At 32.0% G+C, this 11,436-nt stretch overlaps 1 protein-coding gene across 1 annotated transcript in view; it reads right to left on the reverse strand.

The window, feature by feature from the left end:
• The window catches only part of COL5A2 (collagen type V alpha 2 chain), a 169,781-nt gene that overhangs the window by 79,410 nt on the left and 78,935 nt on the right, over window positions 1–11,436 (reverse strand). Inside the window, 2 exon segments of the mRNA XM_017865465.1 lie at window positions 549–562; window positions 6,786–7,010. Of these exon segments, the coding sequence (XP_017720954.1) occupies window positions 549–562; window positions 6,786–7,010 (239 nt within the window).

Consider the following 11,436-nt stretch of genomic DNA (forward strand, 5'->3'; position numbering starts at 1 on the left):
TTTAAGCTATCTGAAGGTGAAAGAGGGAAAAGGAGGGGAAGAAATGCCTGTTTGGTAAAATGTTCAATTAATTCTGGATCTTTACTTCCCAACCAATGAGAGAGGGGCTACAGGCCCACTGAAGTCAAATTGACATTCTTCATTCCTTCCTTCCTTCCTCCCTTTCTTCCTTCCTCCTTACCTTCCCCCTATCTTTTCTTTCTTCCATCAAATGTGTATTGTACTTCTAATATGTGCAAAGTATGTACTATGCAATCATAAATGCAAAGAATAAAAAGGTTAGTAAGACACTGTCAATCCCTAAAGATGTCACAACTTTCTGGCAGAAACAGATATACAAACAGAAATTAACCATAAGGTGAATGGTTAGAGGCATCTGTCCTTTGGAAACACAGTAGCTGAACTGTGCTCATATACTTGTCACAATGTATTTGTATGGTACTTTGTACTTTTCAAAAGCTTTCAAACGTTTCAGAGCACAGTTCTGTGTGGATAGTATTGGATATAACTCTGCTTATGAAAAAGAAACAATGCAAAGTAGCACTTACCTTTCTTCCTCTACCTGTAAAAAGAAAAGAGTAAATGTGTTATTTTATGAAGAAACAATGATTGAGAATCTGCTAAATATTTACTTTCAATAATAGATTTCTTCTGGAGTCAGAATTACGGTGATAGTGATTACACTCTTCAGCAGTAAGCAGAACTCAAAAGGTTTTGAATCAACACTTCCATAAAAGGCAAAAAATGCATCTTTTGGAAAATTCTAACATGATATTAATATTCTTCACAAAATTTATATGACATTTAAAGTTCATTAAATTATTAAATTAACTATTAAAGCTATAATGAATTATTTCATCAATATTCTCTATTTTGCTTTTATAATTTTATGAGTAAGGCTGTTTATTCATATGGTTCAAAAGCAAAAATGTGTTAAAAGTATACAATTACACACGAAAAAATTTCATTCCATCCAGTCCTATTTTCCCTATTTCCACTTTACCCCCAACCCCACAGGAGGCCACTACTATTGGTTTCTTATATGTTGTTGTCAAGTTTAGTTTGGCATATTTAAGAAAATTGTTATAGACTCATTTTTCTACTTTTTCAATACTGTTCTTCACTTGTCTGTATATCACATAGATCGTTAAATCTTACAGATCTTGCTTATCAGTATATAGTTTATTGTTTTTCTTAATTTTTTATAAGATTCCACTATATTAATCTAACACAATCTATTTAATTAATCTTGACCTTTACCCATTAAGGACATTTGGATAGTTTCTAATCTTTTGTTATCACTGGAATGTACTTTATCAACTAACCAGGACAATTTTAAGAATGAAAGGGAAAGCTATTGTTTATTATACCAAGAAAATTGATATAATTTGAGGTTTTCCTGGGTAAGCTAGAATGGAGGTCATGCTGGCTATTAAAAATATTGTAATGAGTAATTGTTACATATATGCTACATGCAAGTATATTTGTAAGATAAATTCCCCAATATCCTTTTAGAGTTGAAAGGTATAGGCATTGGTAACTTGACAGATACTACCAATGTCCCTTCATAGAAATTATACCATTTTACACTCCACAAATCTGGACACATTTCCCTACAAGCAATACACAGTGATACCCAGTATGCTATCAAACATTTTAATTTTGGCCAATCTGATATGTAAAACATGATAGCTCAGTATAGTTTTCATTCACATTTATTTTATTATGAGAAAATTTGACAGTCTTGTCATATATTGAAAAATCATTTGTATTTCCTTGCTTGAATGATTAGCTAACTTCCCTTTCCTGTATTTTTATTGGTTTTTTTATATCTAGCATTTCTTTATATGTAAAGAATATTAATTCTTTGTGAATTGAGTTGCAAACATTTCTACTTTGCTCATTTTTTGTGTCACACAAATGTTATTATTTTTGTACATTTTATGGCTTCTGGGCTTTGAGTCAGAATTAATAAAATCATATATTTTAAAGTCTATAAAGAAATTATCCTATGTTATCTTTGAAATCATTATGATTTAATTTTTCTCATTTAAATCATTGCTTTATTTAGAATTTGTGCTAGTGCAGAATATATTTTTATTATTCAACTTAATTTTTTTTCCAGATGATTGCCTAGCTATTCCAACAAGGTTTATGAAATAATTCTTCTTTTCTCCACTGCGAAGATGCCATCCTTATTGTATTCAATCTGACCATGTATATTTGGATCTACTTCAAGATTTTATTTTATTCAGGTTTCTACATCACATTTTTTAAACTAATGAATCCTTTTAAAAATCTTGGAGGGCTAGTCATCCTTAATTGCTCTTATTCTTAAGGATTTGCCTGATTATTCTTTCTTATTTAATCTATGTAAACTTTAATTTACAATATGTTGAATTCTCAAAGAAAGTGTGCTATGTTTATACTGGCATCATGTTAAAGTCACTAATTAACTTATGGATAATTTATGTGAGTGTAATGTTTAGTCTTTCTAACCAAGAACATAATATGACATTCAGTTTTTTAAAGACTTAGTTTCAATTAGCAATATTTAAAAACGTTTGTCAAATCTCATACATTTTGTGTATCCTTAAGCATCTGTTGCTATTACAAATGAGGAATTTTTATTCCTATTATTTCTTCTATGATGTAATTGTTCATATATAGTAAATCTATTAATTTCTGCTTGTTTATTTTGCACTCTCGTGTCTTACCAAATTATTTTATTTTTTGTAGTTTTTTTTTTTTTTTTTTTTTTTTTCTCAATTTAACAGGTTTGTAAGCATACAACTGTATTTTCTGCAAGTGGATAGTTTTGCTCCTCTTTTAGATTTTCAAAACTCTGATTTCATTTTTTAATGTCAAATTATTTATTCAGGCACATTCAGTACTGTTAAATGGTAATGGTGATAATAGATACTCATTCTATCTTTGTGTTTAGTAGGGATGCTTTTAGTATTAAGCATAATGAAACTTTTAAATTGAGGTGTAAATATTGTATTGTGTTATTATCATTTATTACCAAGTTAGTAACTGTCTTTATCAAAAGTATTTACTGATCATATTTACGACCTCATTCGTCAAACAGTTTTACTTTAATTATACAAGAATTAATTCCCTTTCTCTTCATACGATCTGTTAAAGATAATTATTTTTATAATAGCTTTGCTTAATATTCAATACTTATGCATTTGTAAAATAAGCTATACCTTTTTCATGACACATACTCTCTTAATATGCTAATAGACTTAATACTTTTTATTTAGAAATTTTAAAAAAATATTTATAAGAATCAGTTCATAGTTTTTTGTGCGTGTCAGCTGTTCCATTACGTCTTGCTGTGAAATAATTCACTTCTTCAATAGCAAAACTTTGAAAGTTTGCTGTCTCAGTGTTTTCAAGAAGAAGGTTTTAAAAGCATTAAAAACCATCTTTTTAAGACCTTTTAGCTGTTTGACACAACTGTGAAAACCTCCCGCTGTTGGGAAATCTAGCTGCTTTACAAATTCTGTCTCTTTCTAAAAAAATCCCATGTTCTAAGATTTTCTCTTTCTACCAGGGCTAGTCTTAGTAAATTACATTGTCTTTAGAAAATTATTCATTTCATATTGGTTTTCAAATTTATAAAGATACAATTGAATAAAGGGACCTCTTAATAATTCTTTTATGTTGTTTTATTTTCATTAGGCAATTTTTCTTTATCATTTTTTGCTTTAGGTTAGATCTTTTGGTTGGGTTTTTATAGGACCATATTTTGAATTTACATGTTATTTCCACTATATTGCAGTTTTCTCACTTTTCAACTTCTGTTTTACCTTTACAATTTTTTCTTCTACTTACTTTCAGTTTATTTTGTTGATTTTTTTTAACTTTTTGAGAAAGATGCTAAATGAATATGCTTTTATTCTTTCTTTTTTATTTATATAAGCATAGAACTATGATTTTCATTAAAATTTTAAAATAAAATGTTTCACTATGTTTTGAAGTATCTTTGGTGTATTAGAACTTCTTATGTTTAAAAGATTTATATATAAGTTCTATCAATTATATTCCATATTCTGTTAAATTATGTTAACATTCTTTTACATTACTCATAGGTCTATAGTTGTTTAGACAGTTTCTATTAGTTCCACTAAAATGAGCAAAGATAAAATTGACAGTATTTCTTTTTTCTTACATGCCCCTCAGGTTTTCTTCTAGCATTCAATTTTAACAAGGAAATGTTCTTTTTAGCATTTACTTTTGTAGTGTTAAATGTGCCACTACTTTGTTCATGTGATTTATCAGGTTTGAATGATATTTTCTGACTTTCACCCAAACTCACTCTAGTTCATACGTTCTTTTGCCTCCCCCTTTCATTATATGTAAATTTTATAATTATTTCTGCATTGTCAGAAGCTATAATATTTACAGTCCCATCTGTCACCCTAACTTACACTTTTGTTTTAGTCTTTTTCTAGAGTTAAATATAATAAATGCTCGCATAAGTTCTTTGACAGTTTCCTCAATTAACTCTTGGTTGTCTTGCATTTAGCCGATGGTAGTTTCCCTGGGAAATTTATAGAAACAATATCCCCAGAGAAATTTTTTCTATAGCTTTTACATTTGAAGGAGAGAATGGATTTATATTTAACATTAATTAACCATATTCTCTCCTTAAGAAATATGTATATATTGATCCACTATCTTCTGACACTGGATATTGTGGAGAAATTTGTGACCAGTCTTAATAACTTCTCCCTTTAGAAATAATCTGTTCTTATTCTTTGGAATTCTAAAGAAGTATTTATTTATCTTTAAAGTTTAATGACTTTAAATAAGTTACATATGTCTCTGTTAACTCTTTTGGATCAATTTTTCAGACATGTGGTTGCCATTTAAATATTGAAATTAAAGTTTTATTTTACTTCACAAAATTTTTATTGTATTATGTTGTTATTTGTTCCACTCAATTGTATTATTTTTTTCTTTGGGTACTTGTCTTCAGGGTTATCCCTTGCTTGTCTTCCACATCAATTATTTCTTAACTCTTTAAAAATTGTAATTCATTATTTTCCTATTCTCATGGCCCTTGCTTTATTTTGTGTAATATCAACTCTCCTTGTGATCCCTCCCATTTCATCTTCATTTTATTGTGATGACTTGATTTTCCATTTCTTTTCTGACCATTACTTTTTTCTGCTTTATAGCCTTCTTTCTTAAAGAGAATTACTTTATTAAGTTTTTTTTGGTTCACGGTAAAATGATAGGTCAGAATTTTCACGTGGTCTACAGTAATGCATTTTATGGTGTGTTCTTTATCTCGTAAATTTAGCTGAACTCAACCACTTTTTACCTTATGGCATCTGTGTATAATGTGATTGCCAGCTCCTAGACCAACCATTTGAAGGAGACTGTACATTTTGGTGTGTTTTCTGATATTTGCCACCATTGTTCCCATTTGCTCTTCACTTATTCCCACAGATTTAATTTTACTTTATTCCTGGGCTTCTTTGATGATTGCATTTGCTTTGGGTAGCTCTTATATGTCTTGGTTTTAATTCTTTCTTTTATATATTTCTTATTACATTACTGAAAATTGAGTGTAGGTATTTATCCAAGGCACATTGCTTCTGTTCAAGAGGCAGAGAAGAGGTAAGTTGCTATCTATTTCCATGTACATACTGTTGAAACCCTTATTGTATTTGCTGTTATTTGCAATGAAATTTTGAAAAACAAAATAAAGCCTTGATATTGTCTTGACAATGATGAATTAGAAGTCTCATGATTGCTAACACAAATAACCTAAAGGTTTAATATTGCTCTTACTTAGTTTATTGAAACCTATAAATATAAACTTGTTTCCCTGACATGTATCTTTAAAATATGTACTCATACTGAAATACATAATATCTGTTAAACACAGAAACTTTTTCTTCAAAGAAGTTTTAAAAGCTATACTTTATATTATTTTTTCTCATGGAAATCTGTTTCATTCTTTACCTAGCCAACATGAAAAGCATTCTGCATTTAAGAGCCAATGTAGGCTGGGCGCAGTGGCTCACACCTGTGATCCAGCACTCTGGGAGGCCGAGGCGGGTGGATCACGAGGTCAGGAGATCGAGACCATCCTAGCTACTGTGAAACCCCATCTCTACTAAAAATACAGAAAATTAGCTGGGCGTGGTGGCGGCCCCTGTAATCCCAGCTACTAGGGAGCTTGAGGCAGGAGAATGGTGTGAACCCGGGAGGCTGAGCTGGCAGTGAGCCCAGATCGCGCCACTGTACTCCAGCCTGGGCTACAGAGCGAGACTCCGTCTCAAAAAGAAAAAAAAATAGAAGAGTCAATGTAATACAGGGTGCTGTGGCACTAAATTACATTAGGAATAAGTATTCCATTCACTAGGACAAAGTTGGCATCATTGAGGATAAATGTGTTTTCTAGATCTTCTCTTAGGCATTAATGGACTTAAAGGGAAACTGAAAAATAACTTGGAGGCACTCATCATGCATATGGTAACAAATGACCATCTTAAGTGATTCAAGAAATTCTCAGATTAGACATAACCACTCAAAATTCAGCCCCAAATACTTCAGATATTTAAGAAGACAGGAAATTACTGTCTGCTTCTATCTAACTTTAGATAAAGTGAGTGAGCAAAATCATTAATCATTAACCCCAAAAGCCCCCGAAAAAGCTGCTTAATTATTCTCTTGGGTTGCTGAACGCTGAAAGTGAAAAACACTGCGACTATAAAGGTGAGTAACTGGATCAATTATGAGTTGGCCCTAAACATTCTTACCAAAATTTGTATTGCCACCTCCAGGTGTTTGTGAACAGACAGGACAGCATTCCCCAGGGGGCGTTACAGGGTCGGCACAGTCCAGCACATCCTGGCACTCTATCTTGTCACAGAGAATGGCTCCATTGTCACAGACACAGATCTGGCAAGGGGCAGGTTTCCAAATGTCCCTGTTTAAGTACATCTGGCCATTCTGAGTGCAGGCTATTTCTTCACCATATCCTTCTAAAATAAGAAGAAAAGAAAGAAGAGGTTAGTAATCTGAAATTATGGAATTGGGAAAATATTTTAAAAGGTGAGCCATCTTGTGGATTCTAAAAAATTCTGGACTAAGAAGTAACCTTCCAAGGAGCCAAACACAAATGAACTGATTTCATTTTGTAACAAAATAATATGTAATTCACCATGAAATGATGATAATGTATCCTTGCATGATAGGGGAAGAAATAAAAGTGATACAATGGAAGTATATTTTTTAACCAGATAATGCTTCCTTCAAGATTTTATTCTTGAAGGTATGAATGATGAATGAGAATATCAGTAAAGAGGAATAAAAGAGAACCACCCGAAAATGGGGAAAAAATGAATAATTCAAAGGAGAATATATAATTTGAATGTTTGGTGAACCCTATTATGACTTGCAACTCACTGGAAACTTTAGTAAATTCCACAACAGGAGACAGTACGTTTTCATGTACCATAGAAAAAAACTGCAAAAAGGAAAAGGTATATGTTTTATTAAAATTATTTTAAATGTACAGGGAAAAAAGAATAACCATCTCCCATTTCATGGAGTAGAATTCCATTTGATATCCTAAATTAATGGTGTTTACTCAACTGTGGCAGAAATGCAAAACTTACGCAGGTAATGAGTTAATTATGTTTGCACCAAAATTAATTAAGGAAAACCATAGCCAAAATAATACAGTAAGTTAATATATATTTGCCTAGTGCTTTTCTACATTTACATTACAATTAAGAAAACTTGGGAAAATACATATATATGTGTGTGTACATATATCGCACAAGAGCAGTTCTATTATACATTACTAATAAGTAAACACATATATTACATCATTAACTTTGTGATTTTATAACAATACTATAGAATTTTAAAACATAATGTGGATCAAATCATCCTTGCTTAAATACATCAAGAACTTCCCAACTACTTAAATTCAAAACTTCCTATAATTATAAAGGCTAAAGACCTTCTTTCTCATTTCTTACACAACTTGACCACTTTTGCCTAGCACTACCTCTCCTTCCTTCATCCCAGGACCACATGGCTATCTATCATTACTTCAATGTCATCTCCCCATGAAATTCTTTTCTGACTACCCTGCAAAAATTAGACTTCCTTTACCCAATTGATATTTTTCAGAGACCTTTTCAAAGAACTCATTCACTTGGCCATTTGTTCATTTATTCATTCATTCATTGTGTATTATATGCTAGGTAATTGAAGAGATACTAAAATGTGAACAAATAGGCAAAAATCACTGCCCTCAGGAAGTTTATTAGAATGAGTATTAATTTTTAATTATTGTTTATTTTATCTCCCTCACTAGAGAAAAACTACATGAAAGTAAGGACTAGGTGTCTTGTTCATCACTGTATTTCTTTTCTTTTCTTCTTTTCTTTTTTCTTTGAAATAACAAAATGGAGTTTTGTTCTTGTCACCCAGGCTGGAGTCCAATGGCGTGATCTCAGCTCATTGCAACCTCTGCCTCCTGGGTTCAAGCAATTCTCCTGCCTCAGCTTCCCAAGTAGCTGGGATTACTGGCGCCTGCACCATGCCCAGCGAATTTTTGTATTTTTAGTGGAGACAGGGTTTCACCATGTTTGCCAGGCTGGTCTCCTGACCTCAAGTGATCCGCCAGCCTCAGCCTCCCAAAGTGCTGGGATTACAGGCGTGAACCACTGTGCCTGGCCTCATCATTGTATTTCTAAAGCTTGATGCTATACCTTTCATAGAACTGCCATTTAATAAATACTTGTCTACTGGATGGATATAATGAATGAATCTAAACTATGGTAAACTAGTTTAATTGCACAGCATGAACTTTGTGCTTCATAAAAAGATGTTTTAATGTAGTTGTTATGTAGTTGTAAGAATGTAATGAAAGATATTATCATTTGGCATATAAATATATTCAAATGATAATGCAAAGCTACATATGAAAATTATTTTAGTTTACAATACAGATGTTAATCCAAAAATCTGCTTTATATCATTTTATTTGTCAATTATACCTTTAAAAGCTGGAATAAAACATTTTCTCACTGTCCTGTGGAATACTTTGCTTTATATATTTAGTCTTTCATCACAGATATTTGGCAAATGGAAAATTGCTCTCAGAGAGTAACACTACTATATGCTAATGGTTTGTGTGCTGTTTTATAAGATGAAGACTAAGTTTCTAATCTGTTTTATCTTCATTAAAAGACTTATATCACATAATACATATCTAATCAACAAAACAGTATTAGCTCCATGTCCATAGTGCTATTATGGTCATTTAAAACCAAGGGAAAAATAGAAATTATGTTTTAATATGCTTTTCTGGAAGATTATTTTGAAAAAATGAGAAATATATTCATCAAATAAAAAGTGTGACTTTTACATGAAATATCACTTTAACACAGTGTAATTCCATGATGAACATTTCCAGAGACACAACCTGTATAAAAATGGGCTTATGTCCGTAGTTCACTGAACAATTCCGTTAAGTAGATAACTTAAGAGTAACTTTGCTCATTAAGTTTTATGATTGAGAAGGAAATATCCACTTACAAATGTTAAATGCTATTACCTGAAAATGAGATACTACTTCAATTAGCTTGTTTCTCTCATTACACACTCTTGGGTGGGGGTGCTGGGAGTTAAGTGCATAAGTGTCTAGTACTAATTGTGCAAAATATTGAAAGCATATGTGGCTGGGTGTTGTGGCTCACACCTACAATCCCAGCACGTTGGGAGGCCAAGGTGAGAGGATTGCTTGAGGCCAAGAGTTCAAGACCAGCCTGGGCAATACAGTGAGACATTCTCTCTGCAAAAATTTAAAAGTTAGCCAGGCATAGTGGCACGTGCCTGTAGCTCCAGCTACTCTGAAGGTGAGGTGGGAAGATGATTTTAGCTCAGGAGTTCTAGGCTGCAGTGAGCTATGGCCATGCTATGCTGCTGCACTCCAGCTTGAGCAACAGAGTGAGACCCTGACTCACAAAAAGAAAAGAAGGAAGCATATGTGTTCCTTTCTGTCCTCAAAATATATATTATTGTGGAGTATTATATATATTATATATGTTACACATATAACTATATATATGTTTTATATATATAACATTGTGGAGTGCTATATTTGTTATATAATAAATGAATATAATTAACTTATTATATAATTATAATTATATAATATGTTTATTGTACAAATCTTGAAGGAGCCAGAGAACAGGATAAGCTATCCCCTGAAGATTTATAAAATGAATTATTATAACAATATATGTTATTATTGGATAGACATTATATATGAGGATATATATTGCTGATGGAATAATTAGATATTTGGAAATAGAGAATATGAAAAACAAAAACCAGATGACATGTAACAATGTCAATTAAATATTAAAATATGTGAGGGACTCTTCAAGGAGTAGCTTATCTTGTTCTTTGTGGCTCCTTTAGGGTTGGAACAAAAAGACACATTGTTTCGTCTTGTGTTAACACCTAGAAGAGCAGTTTCTTTCTGAAAGTTTAAGACAACATAACTTCAACTCAAGGGGCAAAGAAGTAGGCCACTGGATTACTTTCTTTAAATGACAAAGCTAAAGGTTAGTTTTATACTCTGAGTCATCATGGGTTCCTTTCTCCTGAGAATTTATAATTAAATTTAAGATGATGTGGAAAGTTAGTTGGAATGCTTTTAAATAGTAAGGAGATGAAAAACCACATTCACTGTTAAACCTTGTCTCCTCTTCACTCAAAAGAATCCATGCACATCAGAGAGGGCTCAAAACTCAGTGAACTCTCATTGTTCATGTCTGAATGAAAGACATGTACAAAGAAACAGTGGGTAGAAAATACAGGGTGTCTTGCAGTTTTCACGGATCTACATGGTAGTTGTACACCATATGATTAAGTTGTCCCTTCTGTTTTCTACACACTTACTTAAACGAAAAGAAAAGTCAAAAAGAAAGCAAAATTGCAGCCAATTTGTTGAAAAAAATTGCAGTAAAGTTGTCATAATAGAATTATTTTATAAATGACAGTACAGTATAAAATAACAAACATTTTCAAATGACATTCTGAGAAATTCAATTCTGTCCTCCTGGTTTCCCTATCCAAATCACAAAATTAACCCAAGCTGACATCCAAAGCTTAGATTCAAGGCCCAGGACTAAAAAAAAATAAAAATAAATAAATGTTTCTTAAAATACCTGTATACTGGGGCCGGTTAGGGGGTGGGGTGGGGTTGAGAAAGGGAGAGCATTAATAAAAATTAGAAAAAATAGCTAATGCATGCTGGGCTTAATACTTAGGTGATGGGTTGATAGGTGCAGCAAACCACAATGGCACACGTTTACCTACGTTAACAAACCTGCACATCCTGCCATGTACCCTGGAACTTTTTTTTTTTTTTTTTTTTTTTTT

The sequence above is a fragment of the Rhinopithecus bieti genome, unplaced genomic scaffold, assembly GCF_001698545.2.
Source record: "Rhinopithecus bieti isolate Rb0 unplaced genomic scaffold, ASM169854v2 scaffold_2827, whole genome shotgun sequence".
In the NCBI taxonomy this organism is placed as follows: Eukaryota; Metazoa; Chordata; class Mammalia; order Primates; family Cercopithecidae; genus Rhinopithecus; species Rhinopithecus bieti.